At 41.6% G+C, this 13,495-nt stretch overlaps 1 protein-coding gene across 1 annotated transcript in view; it reads left to right on the forward strand.

The window, feature by feature from the left end:
- The window catches only part of LOC142960261 (plexin-A1-like), a 110,666-nt gene that overhangs the window by 76,053 nt on the left and 21,118 nt on the right, over positions 1-13,495 (forward strand). The window contains exons 17-19 of the mRNA XM_076102028.1: positions 3,563-3,797; positions 8,342-8,484; positions 13,098-13,195. Coding sequence (XP_075958143.1) covers positions 3,563-3,797; positions 8,342-8,484; positions 13,098-13,195 — 476 coding nt within the window. The remainder of the gene's footprint in view (positions 1-3,562; positions 3,798-8,341; positions 8,485-13,097; positions 13,196-13,495) is intronic.

The raw sequence follows: 13,495 nt of genomic DNA on the forward strand, positions 1-13,495 counted from the left end.
ACTAATTTGCATTTGTTTTATTGATAGATTTCATATTAAGGGCCTTCTATACATCCAGTATGTGAGCAGAGATTTTCTGGTGACCCAGGTCCTGTGTCATAGAAGTCCTTAATCTAACTCGTGCTTGGAGTGGCACCATACAGTTTCCATTTCACTTAAATAAACATTTGAAATACTATTAATAAATAGCTTTTTAGCACTTTTTGCAAAGGACAAAAAGAAAAAGGCATTTTTTGGTGAACTAGAAATGTATGTTTTCTTCACCCTCTTATTGAGCCAATAGTCCTGTTTCCCTGCAGACATTCGGACGCGCCAGAGTACGAAAATAACCGGTGTTCTAGTAATAACGTCACACGTTCATTACATTCACAACGGCTCCATTTTATTCAAGTGCAGCAGTAAGCCGTGACAGTGAGCCAGCATGGATAACACCTGAAACTGAAGCAGTGGAGCTTCAGCCAGTGTATTTACACCGGTGCTCTTCCTACTGACATCATGACATGTTTGTCCTCAGAATCCCCAAATGTCCTCTACCCTGTTTTTGGTATCCTTATCGCCACAGATTTCTATCCAATACTGACACAAGCAACGTATAATAACGTGCTCAAGTTGCTGCATTTTCCTTGTGAGGGACACAGAGGGAACATTCGCCACCTTTTACGAGGATGGCCAATCAGTGTTTGAAGTACAATACATTCCTCAGCGCGTGCTATAATGGCTGCCAAATCTGTTCTTCCTGCATCCAGCACTGTTATTCAACGTGACAGCCATAGTTGCATTCAGGGAAGAACTGCAGGTTCAGTTTGGATGTCTAGTCTCCGCCTCTGGGTAGCCAAGGAGGCGTGGTCTAATGCCTCTCAAAAGCAGAACTTCTTTGCTCTCTCCGTTTGTATTGCAAACCAGCTACGTTTCCAACAAGGAAAATGGCGTCCCAAAATACGAGTGTAAAGGATGTAATGGACGAGGATACACTTCACAGTGTTCCGGCTGATTCGGCTATTCAGCCGTATAAATGCAGCGGAGAGAGGCCGAGGCTGCATTAGCCGCGTAGGAGGATATAGCCGACGGGGACCCTCAACACAATGCATCCTGGTACATGTAGGCACCGTCAACACGTTTCCGCCAGAAGGAGAGCTCAGCTTTCTCCGTCATCAAAGCACCATCTGGAGAATCTATCGCTTCAATTGACCACATTTACATCAACACTGATTCGGCAAATGCAGATAAAAGGTTTTTCCCTTTTTAAACTGTCTGTGAGAACAAGAACACGCCTGTACCAACCATTAAGTGCTTATTGAGGATGATCAACAACAGGTCTAGATGAATCTTAAACCTTTAAACCTTTAAACCTGTTCTTATCGTCTCCTGAGAGAATTATCTGGCTCTTTAGCTGCTAAATTCTCCAGTTAATGAGCTGAAAGACGCTAAAAGGCTCAGTTGAGCCGAGGGGAGCGATAGAGGTTCATCACTACGAGCGTCCCTAAAATGATTAGAGCAGCTTTAAGAAAGGTTCAACTGTTTGCGAATCACCAGTCCACACGTTGAGCCTGTCCAATATGTCGACAGCTGCACCATTATAACTTGAATGAACTATGGTAACTACATGAAGCTCCATCAGCTTGTGCAGACTTCATTGATGTCTTCAGATAGACTGTCGCTCTGCCACCTACTCAATCCAAACATCTTGCGTACGAGTGAATTCAGTTTAATCTCCGTCTTTGCAGCCCGATCGTGTCCACGCAGCTAATTGGCTGCTTAATCTAATACAAGCCCATCTAATTGGCTGTACTGTTGCAAATTCAATTTGTAGACGCTGCCTACATCGATATTGATATAACAGCTTCTCTATTTTACTTCTTTAAATCAGACTTTGATAATGTTAACATGCAAGTGCACTTAGGAGAGCTTCAAAGTGCATAATCACACCTCATTTTGATCGGTTATCAACCCCCCTTGTGGATAGCTTGATTTGATGGATTCCAGCGCCATGAGTCTTTTTTCTTCTCTCTCTCTCTCTCTCTCTCTCTCTCTCTCTCTCTCTGAGACGCAAAGCCCTTATGTAAATGTATTTAGTCAGAAAAAAAGAAAAAACATTACATGTGTTTGACTTCCCATAATTACCAGGACTCCTTGGGGAGAGATTTAAATGCTGCTGATTACTTTGTTTGATTACCTATACATGTGTGCGAGTGTGTGTTCCGGGTGTCTGCCGTGTGCATACTCTGTCTGCGTCCACCTCCACCGCACAGCTTTGACCTTGGTCGGCGTTCCCTTCTCTGACCTGAATCAGTTTGTTAAAAGTCGACAGTGATAAATGAGGACATTAGCGGCAAAATGTCTTATCTTAAAAAAAACAACAAATAGATATCTGCGGAGAATGCAGAAGGAGTGGAGCTGACTGTGCAAGTTAACTTGTGAGGTCCTCATTATCAAAAGCATCTGAAGCTGCTCTCCTAAAAGGCCAGACGTGAAAACCTTTCCCACAGGCAACGTGTTCACAGCAGTCGAGGCGATGTGAGGCTGTCAGAGATCGGGCCTGTTTAGTGTGAGTACAGACCAGATGAAAGTTTAATGATCCTTGTGGTAGAAATCGGGTCAACAGACTTCTCTTTCATCAGACCACTTCCTTTTGATCTCTTCAGACCACCTGATCTGTTCTCAAACCACCTGCTGCTGGAGAAGTGACCGCTGCCTGTTTTTTTTTTTTATGTCTCTCTGAGAGGCGTTCAAATCCTCAGACTGGCCCAGGAGAATCCGGTATAGCAATTTCCTCTCCCTCATCGACTGTGGTGGAGCTGCCTTGGGGAAATGCGCTGAACCTGCAGCCTTTTTAACCCTCAAGCAGCTTCGGGGCTTCTTCTTTTTTTAGCTCCTGTCACATTGTTCTCTCTGTGGCCTTGTTTTTACACTGCAATATATACGTCCTACACCTTTATCAAGCAAAAACTCATTCAATTCTTGAGATGAGAAAAAGTTGAAATTCTTTGATAATTTATTTTAAATAAACTGGAAATCAATAGAAGTGCCCACAAGTGTTACCAATATACTTTTTAAATGAGGCCCCACATGCTCTATGTGTTGAACTATTTAACTTTTACAACCTGTTATTACAACTTTCCTCTCTAGTCTCAGCCGCTTGCAGTTCAGTCAAAGTTTCATTGTTTTTGTTGGTCAATCATGGCTTCCCAGTTACACTGAAAAGTGCACAGTTAAATGTTTTTATATGAGACATGTAGTTTCAAGTGTTTTTGATGAAATATCACAATTTTAAGATTCGATTTGGCTACCTTTTTTTGGAAGGAAGCGTAAATTACACATGATGCGTTCAAGGGCCATTGGAGAGTTGAAAAGCCAACGATAATGTCTGTTTTTAAAGCGTCTGGCTATTATAAACGCTTTTTGCCGTTTGTTTCTGAAGAAAACGTGATTTTCAGACCTGCTGGTGGGTTTTGGGCTTTCAGATTAAAGTTGTTTTAAGAAAAAACTACTTTCCCGGAGTAACAAATGTGTGTATTTTCTCCCTTGATCATTGAAAACCAGTTGTGTGTGTGTGTGTTTCCAGATCCGTGCTGGTGGGTTCGAGTACTCCCCCGGGACTCTTCACATCTACTCGGACAGCCTGCTGACGCTTCCTGCCATTATCGGCATCGGCGGGGGTGGCGGCCTGCTTCTGTTGGTCATCATCGCCGTCCTGATCGCCTACAAGAGGAAGTCAAGGGACGCTGACCGCACTTTGAAACGTCTGCAGCTCCAGATGGACAACCTGGAGTCCAGAGTGGCCCTGGAGTGTAAAGAAGGTAGGGAACAGTGTGTGTGAACTTTTAATGCGCGAGCGTGCAACTATACAAGACGAGAAAGCCGGTTGAGGATAATGGTATGAATGTGCCAGCTGAAAAATGTTACAGGACGTTTCTATAGACTCGATCAATCAAGCAGTCGGATGCTGCCGTCATCGCTGACAGCAGGGTTTCTGCAGGGTATGTTTACTGAGGCACATGCATAACTGTGTAATGGCTGAGTCATAGCAAATACAAAAGTGTTTTGTATACAAAACTACAGGGCTGATATAAGATCACGCTGTTACAGTTATATTACCTTCATCAGACTGGAGGCAAAGGAGATGATATATGATCAGTGTGATGTGTCCGCCCAGCGAGTCTGACAAATACAGCGTACATTGTAGGATTACAGAGCCGGGGGAGGCGGTCATTCATTTTACTTTTTATTTAAATTGAATAACGATTAAAAAGTGTTAATATTCTCAGAGATTAATGTGGTGAATTTATTAGAAAAAGCCTCACAAATTCACAAGACAAAAAGACTTGAAAGTTTTCTGAGGTTATAAAGTCATAAATTGGAGAGAAAACACCAAAATAGTATAAACCCGTAGCCGCCGTCGGCGTTGTTGTGGTGTTTTTATGGTGAGATGCATATACTCGATTTCTATCATGTTCTTTATGTGTTCTTTTTATGAACATAATCGACTTTATCCGTATGTTAGACCTGTTTCATTTTGCCAATGGGTTTTCTGAAATCCTAAAGATTGCTGACGAACGGCTTTTGCAGAGATATATATTTATTTTTATATATAAATATTACCCCCTTGTATTTCCATTTTTTTATTCATAACACACTGTCTTTTTTAAGTGTGTGGAACTCTACTCGATGGATACAAACCATTCTGAGATTTTCGGTGACGGAGAACACTGTCTGACGAGTCGGGTCATCTGTCCGTACCTCCGAGTGAAAACACACCACAGCAGCAGAAGAGCGTCAGAAAAAGACATGCTAAGCGTTTGAAGGGGGATAGAGAGAGAGAGAGAGAGGGGCGATGACAGGTCAACGTAACGAGGGGATTGTTCGCAGAGACATTAAAGGTATAATGAGTGAGCGGTAAAAGGGAGAAACATGGATAATAGACAGACCAGGCTGACAGGGAGCTGATGAGGTCGACGTTTTAGCAGCAGAGTGTAGATAACTGATGTGAGGACAGCCCAGGTGTTTACACTCGATGTAATGAAACAGGCACACACGGCCACGATACAAGGTTATAATATGATTACACTACAGCCACGACATAGAGTCAGAGCCCTTTCAGAGGATCCCTTGTCGGACAAAATGCTGCAACAGTTGTTGAATTAAAGTGCTCCAGTTTCAGGGTGATCGGTGCATGATTTCTGACCTTTTCAGAAAGAAAATGTGTTTTTACCTTGTATCGTTTTAAACGTTTGTCTAGAACTAGAAAAACCCTGTTCTTTCTTCAAAGATACTCCAGACGTTATTGGAGTCAAATAATAGCACTCCGTTTTCCAGGAAATGAAGCATGGCCTTATTCCCACCCCGCCCCGCCTGCTGTACTCCCAGCTGGCCTATAGATACGAGACAGTGTGTGTGGGCGGAGGAACAGATGAAGTGGGTGGTCCGCCGTGTGTGCGTGTTCGCAAAAGTAAGTGCATGTGTGTGAGACGGGGGATGTTTGGTTCAGTCATCCGTGAGGAGCAGACGTCACACTGAACACTGGGATCCAAACTAGCATATTAGCAGTCATGGATGATTAGTTTCACATTAGAAATGACAACTGATGACTGGAAAGTGTCACTTTTTGGTTATGGGGAGGTAATATAGTTGTTTTTTGAGACGCTTTATAGGAGCAAACAAAGCTGCTTAGGGGTTTCTGAACAAATTCATGGGCAGAGTGTTGTTTCCACGCTAACGTAAGCACACTTCTCTTCCCAGACTTTGTGTAATCTGAGGTCCTTTCTTTGTGTACTCGAATAAGAAATACATGAGGATTTTCCCAGGAAAGTCCTACCAGGCAGAGCAGCCCAAAAATCAATATTAACTGGCTATAAATGAATTAGTTTATGAAAATAACTTTATGAAACTCTCCACTTGAGCACAGGGAGCAACTGTCAATGCTAGTTGCAGACCAACGCAGTTGTCATTTTCATGGCCACGTTGTGGAAGTACGGTTTGGTGTGGTCAGGCACATTGTTGATGCATTGTTGTCTTGGAGCAGCAGAAAGCGATTGCACCATTGACCAACAAAAAGCTGGACTAAAAGCCAATGGCGCAGTATATTACTATTTAAGTATGTTTGGTTGTAATTGTCTGTAGATAAATAAACCTTGTGCACTGATTTCAAATTGTGGTGGAACTCTTGACTTTAAGAAGGACTATGTACATTTTTTGAGAAAAATTACATAAACTCACTGTTACGAATGAAAAGTTGAAATCATAAGAAATAACAGGCAACTTTTCTCAATGTAATACACTCTGTACTTTAGCTGCTACTGCCTTACATGGTCTGGTTTAAACAGGAGCTTGTGGTGGCTAATGCTGGCTTATTTTTAGCAAACTTTAGATTGATATCGCTGTAACCGACACGTCTGTGGGTTTTGTTTTTGCTTTTTGTTCTAAGTTATGCAGTCAGATCTTCTATGTGATGATGTCTTTGCTGCTCACTCAAAATAATCTTGAGAAAAATGTAGGGAATTCAATTAAATATCTTTGAACTGCTTATGGCCACATTGGCTCTGTTCAGTGAAAGCCCTAGACTAGCTATGTTGAGCTGTAAATGAGAGATTGATTAATGACAGAGGAGGAGTTTTGATGATGATGAAGTGGAAGGAGTGGGGGGCCTTTATCTCTTATTCTGCTCCTTCTGTTCTACCTATTTCGTTTTTTGTGTCCTCGTCTTCACCTCTCTACTCTACTCGCTACTTCTCTCCAGGTCTTACCTTTACGCGCTGATCTTTCTTTCTTCTCCCCTCTCTTTTTTCCCCTCTTCCTTCCCTTTATCTTCTGTGCTTCCTCTCCTCTCCATCTCTCTCGTGGACCAAACAGTCCAATAACAGCTGGGAGAAATTATGCATGAAAACTCATCTGTCGCTCTCTTAATAATTATCCACTCATGCAATTAATTGACTTTCCTTTCCAGGAACTTTGTTTTCTGTCTCCTGGTTCTCTCTCTCTCTCTCTCTCTCTCTCTCTCTCTCTCTCTCTCTCTCTCTCTCTCTCTCTCTCTCTCTCTCTCCCCGAGCTAGCTTTCCCTTTTTATTTCATTAAGTTTGGGTCTTCTTTTTTCTTTTTTTTTCGGACGAGCAAAGATTGAATTTGTCGGGGCTCAGACACCAAAGAACAAATTCAGTTAACTACATTTTTTCGCCCATTCATTTTTCTTATAAGTGTTATCAAAAAATTCTTAGTTAGACAGGAAATTACATTGCCGCCTTTTACGTTACATGTCCTTCACTGAAAATAACTGAATTAACTCGGGATCAGTTATTATTTTGAATATCTACTTATCCTTGCTTCATTCTTTCCTTTTAAGTTTTAGTTCTTATTTGTTGCCTTTGTGGGCTTCTTGCCTCATCAGAGCTTATGATTACTAAATTTCCCTCCAATCTCTGCTTTTCATCAGATAATGAAATTGAAGATTCCCATGTTACAGATTGATAGCATCAAGCTGGTAGAACGTGGCGCTTTGTAATTCAATAAAGGAAGTCATTGCTTTTTATGTCACAGGGAGTATCCTGCAGAGCTGAGGGAACTAGTCATTCCAAATTTGGGCTTGCTAGGACTACCCCACATGCGGGGCAAGTTGCTGAAGTCCTGTAGCTGACAAGCTAAGGGCCAACGCGCTAGCAAGCTGGAATGCTACCTAGCGCTGGACACAATAGCTCTCCATGCAAGCTTCTTTCTAATTTCTCTGTTCTGTGCCGGCATGTTGTTCTCAGGATTGTATCTAACTAGCTAACTTGCTAACTAACACTTAGCAAGCACATAAGCTCAGTTGCTAACAGGACAATAAGCCATAATTGTTTGTTCAATAGACACATTTGTATCATCTACTCCTAGCTGTTGAAAAAACATGCCTCTTTTGTGTAGCAGTTGACACTCTGGCATAGGCAAGTTACATAAAACTAGATGACGCAACATAGCTAATAAGCTACGTTAGCTCTTAACTCTCCAGCTTGCCGTTCCGTCAAAGGTCAGCCCTTGCAAGATAATTCCCTGTCAGGAAACAGCGTGAATTCCTGCGTCAAAGTTCACCAAAGTCCCATTTACTCATCCCCAAAGGTGTGTCCGAGCTTTTAGAACTAGACATGATTGGTTTATTGGACCATGTGGTCCAAGTTGCAGCTTTTTTGATAAAATTACGTAATCGATGAATTCTCACATTATTAATATCACGGGGCAATACTCCTTGATTATTGTCATTTCACAACCCAATATGATGTTCAACAGTAGTGCTGTTAGTAGTTTCTCCGTACAAAACTGCACAAGTTCACCATTCCTCATCCTGTCACCTCTCTATTTGTCCATTTTTTCGAAACAGCTTTTGCCGAGCTTCAGACGGACATCCACGAGCTGACCCAGGAGCTGGACGGAGCTGGGATTCCCTTCCTGGACTATCGGACGTACGCAATGAGGGTCCTGTTCCCCGGCATTGAGGACCACCCTGTGCTCAAGGAGATGGAGGTACGGGTCAGTACCCCACCAACCAAGCTTGAAACTGACAAACAAACTCACCATAAGTGATCAATTCCAGTAGAGCCGAGAACTAAGCCTTTGCACTGATAAAGTAACATCAGAGGTAGAGAAAGCAGAGTGAAGTTGCAGGTGGTACTACCCCAACTTTCATCACTTCACATTGATCTCCTCACTTCCCCAGTTTCATGCATCCCTGAACACAAGCATTCAATCTTTTATTGCTCTGTGGTGTAGAAAGAAATGAGAAACTCTTGACATTGTGTATAGCAAATTATTTATTTAATAACCATTTGATTTGTTTTAAATTAGCAGAAAATTACAACTTAATTCATCGACAACAGTTGAACAGTTCACTCGCACTGCGTGTTTAGGAATTAACCGAAAGTTTGTGATGCCGTATTCAGCTTGTCTCAATGAATGCAAATGGCTTTAGAAAAGTCTCATCATCATTAGTTTGAACTCATGGGACAGACGCTCACCATATTCTCTGGATGTGGAGAAGTAAAGTTTTAAACTGAGGAATGCTTGACTAAAATGAAATGTTATGTAAGAAATGCAAGAAGATAAAGAGATGAAAAAAGAGCGCATTGCAAAAATGAAGCAAAATATGATGGGAAAGGGTATTAGAGCAGAGAGGGAGAAATGAGATGCAGGGTTACCAGGATTCTTACTCGCATTATCCATCACTGTTAAGTTAGTAATTAAGTCAGTACATGCAACCACCTTGCCAGCACAGCCGAATGGAGAGAGTGCACACGATTTATAAGGACATTTTACCGCTGAGACCAAGGCAAGTACAATTAATAGTGTGTCAACATAAACTACTCCCCTCCAAAGCTAGCAACCAGAGAGCCAACTTTGTAATCAGCAAGTATCATTAAGATGTAGAATCTGGTGCTGCTCCATTGACTTTGATTGGAGCGCTGACTTTTTGGAGTCAAGGAATAATTTGTTTGACCTTTCACAGCTTCATTTAATCGTTCTAATCCAGAAAGTGGATTTATATTCCTAGAAGAAGAAGAAGAAGAAGAGAAAAAAAGCCCTCTGGGCGGTCTCATCTGATTCATCCTATCTTATTTTTGGCTAGACGAAACAGTACTTAAATACAGTCGAATCATCGTTTGATATAGAAACTAGCCCATAGTGGCTCCAGCAGAGACTATAGAACGTATAGCTGATATACTGAAAACTACTGACAGTTAGAAAGTCTACAGAGTAGTTAGAAAGTTTTGAACAACAGCAATTTAGGAAAGAATCCACTCAGGCTCCATATTGTCCCTCCTTTGCATTTTATTTTACCACTTTCGCAGGCTTGCATAAAGTCATGTGGCATAATTCACTCGAGTATCAAATCTAAATCCTTCTGAGGCCCTTATTGAATCTAATTAGGTGAGGCTTTCAACATTTACAAAGCTATAAATAACAAAAATTCAACATTTAATTAAGTTTTGCGGTGACATTTAATTGTGTGAGACACCAGAAACCCTTCACCTAATGAATGTTCACAACCTGCAGACACAACCTGAAATTCAGATAACAAGCAGCTTAGAATATGAAATGTAGATTAATTGTGTGAAGCAGGTATAGCCTACTTTTTACATCTTGTTTTTCTGCTGCTTGTTCCGAATATTAAACGTGATGTAAATATTGATATCATGTGGAAGTTTAACGGGGAACATTCCTGCATATGTTTTAGGACCCATGAGCAGTACAGACGTACATCTTACCATTTGTTAGAGAGAGTTAGCTTCAAGTTAATTTTCATCTACAATGAAACAACACATTACAACAAACTTGAAAAAGAAGATGGAACACATGATACGAAATGTGACATAGCAGTGCACCATGTCAGCAACCGATGTGTGTTAGACAAATGAATGGTGGAATGGATCAAACAAACTCAGGACCTTAACCCTGGTGGTTATTTATTCCCGCTAGTTACAGTGTTACTATTATTACACTTTTATTTGAACACATGCCATGATCTCTTTCTCTAACCTAAACCGAGCCGTTTTCTTGCCCAAACCTAAGCATTTGTTTTACACCGTTAACCGCGTGACATTGTGCGTTTCTGCAAGCGTTACGCGATGCTGATATGAAACGTGTTCATGAAACAAGTTTTTGATTCAGAAACTTTGATTCAAAGCATCCAGATGTTTGCAGAAACGTACAATGCCAAAAAATGTTTGGCTCGACTGAGTTGAGAGTACTGTTTGTTTTCAAAAAAAACAACTAGCTTTGGGCTTGTACAGACACCAGCTAGCAGAGAACACGTTAACCAGACATCAGCCAGAAGTTTCCTTGCAGCTGTTAAGGAAATAACGTTAGAATAATCTCCCGCCGGGTACATTCATCATTTTAGTCGGATGACCCCAAACTATTATTATATAAAGCTTTACATATTGTCCCCCCACAAATCAGCTCAAGTTTTTGCTCACTTCTTTGTGAAAGCAAGTCACGCCTAGTGTCTCGCATGAATATGTTCAGCTGGTTTTATCGGCCTATGAGGTCCTAAAATATCTATTTCTCTCACTTTTTTACTTTTTTTTACTTTGGCAAATCAAAATAAACACTAGAAAATATGACAGCGAGAGTATGATGTCCCCTGATACAAATACAGTCCACCTTTAATTGAAGGTGTCAGGCAGGCAGAGAGGTAAAGGGATCTTACCTATTTTATAGTTATGTCTAGACTTCCTTCCCCATCCCTCTGTATTTCCCCCAGGGGTTGGCGGTGTAATCCAATGGCCTGTGTAAACTAACACTCCTAGCTTTATTGCTCTGTGTGACTGCTCTCTTCCCTAAGCTAGACAGCCACACTGCACACCAGTTATGCTCTCACACACACACACACACACACGCACACACACACACACACACACACACACATGCTTCACGCAGTACAGGTATACACATACACCAGTCGTGCAGATACCTGAATGTACCCCTTCATAACGCTCTCTTTGACATTCGGTAAAAACTGTCTGAGCCGTACATACATGCATCTGCATCCATCTCTCTTTCTTCTTCTTCTCTCTTGCTTTCACTCTCTCTTTTCAAACAAACACACACACATCACAATCCGTATCCGCCCTGGAGGCCCGAGAATCTCATTTAGCACTTTAAAGAGAGGCACCGGCACTTTATTATGGCGCATCGGAGGAAGAAGTATAGATGTTACAGTCGTACGAAAGGATGACAATATAGAGAGAGAGAGAGAGAGGTGGAAATTATGTGTGTGTGTGTGTGTGTGAGTATGTGAGTGTGTGTGTACGTGTTAGAGAGACACAAAGACAAAGAGCAGGAGAAATTAAAATAGGAGGAAGGGCAATGATGCGAAACAGTCGACAGCGAGCACGCGGGAGAGAATCAGAGTGGTGAGGAAGATGGAGCGAGTGAGCGACAGAGAGTCGTCTTCAGGGGGTTTAGTGTGTTGTTGATGAGAAGTGACAGGTGCCAGCCAGTGGAACAAGCAGGGCGCACCTCTGTCACCAAGCCTGACACACACACACACAAACCCTTCCATCTCTTCCTCCCTCCTCCGTTTGACACAGGAATCTCTCTCACGCCGGGTCGGTCCGGGCCAGCCGGAAAGCGTTATTAAAAGATTCAGTTTGAGGGGCTTTCACGTAATATGACCGATTCAGCAAAATGGTGAAAGTGACAGGAAATGTCGGAACTTTCTTTAAGAACTGAGCGATCAATATAGGACATACATACTAGTCTGATAACAAATAGCTCAAAGATAAAATCCTCGAGTCAGAACAAAGACAATGTATGAGCACACAGGGAGATCAGACTGCTTGTTACGAATAAAGTTCTTGTCTCATTGACATTCAACTGGAGGATGCTTTGACCCATCCACCCCCTGATGTCGAGATGACAATTATGTCAAATGCCTGCGAAAAATAGTTTGGAGAGCGACGGCTGGGAAACACTTAGAACACGGCACACAGAGAGAGAGAGTCGCCAATCAGTCCTACCTGGCTGTTTACAAGGCAATCTCAGCCCATCACACGGGGAAAAATAACAACAAAGGTCTGCTCGTGGACGGGTTCACAATCTCTCTTCGCTCAGAATGAATCATAGTTTTATTTTATAGTTTATATCCTGTATGCTATTTATTGCAATCGATTATGCTCACACACGTTCCTCAGAGATGCAGTAGCAAAATGTTTTTTTAGCCACCTAAAAGGAAAGTCCCGCCTAAAATAATCAATATTTAGAATATTTCCACCAAGGAGTCTGGTTGATTTAAAGAACGGTTTCAGTCACCCGTCACAAAGAGCAGTCTGAGGGCAAGGTTAACCGGTGAAAATGGTCTTAATATAGTGTACATTTGTACACTTGGGCTTTTGTTTTAGGTGGCTTCAAGTTTCAAGCATGTTGCATACTGGACTGTGATTGGCTTCCAAACTATTGTGATATCACAAATATATTTTAACTTACACATCTTGAACTCAGATTTACCGTGAGTTCTTTGCAAAATATTTCTTTTCCACAACACAAAGAAAACATTCTCATTAATTAAGAACAGAAATAGAGCTCTCCATTGCTCTTAGCCTCTGATGTGACTTGTCTGTCTCTGTGTCTTTCTTCAGGTCCAGGCCAATGTGGAGAAGGCTCTGACGCTGTTTGGACAGCTGCTGACGAAGAAGCACTTCCTGTTGACGTTCATACGAACCCTGGAGGCACAGAGGTGTCTGCATTCCTTCATGTCTTTATTTATTGTTCAGATACAGGCTACATTGTTTGTTTTTAGTAAAAACAAAAAGGGATTTCTACTATTGAATAGCTTTAAACGCTTTTGAAAAATAACTTAAGGCTAAATTCAAGCTTGCAATATCATTTCAGAGCTTTTACCCAGATGATATTTCCAACCATGGGAGTAAGATCATGTAAATACAGTATACTGTGTGCTTTATGCGTGATTTCAATGTTTTTTTTTCTCCTTAGAAATAAGCATTGTAGTACATTTTCAAAGACTGAGTAATAGATT

Source organism: Anarhichas minor, unplaced genomic scaffold (genome assembly GCF_050575085.1).
Source record: "Anarhichas minor isolate MPS153535 unplaced genomic scaffold, ASM5057508v1 ptg000003l, whole genome shotgun sequence".
Taxonomy (NCBI): Eukaryota; Metazoa; Chordata; class Actinopteri; order Perciformes; family Anarhichadidae; genus Anarhichas; species Anarhichas minor.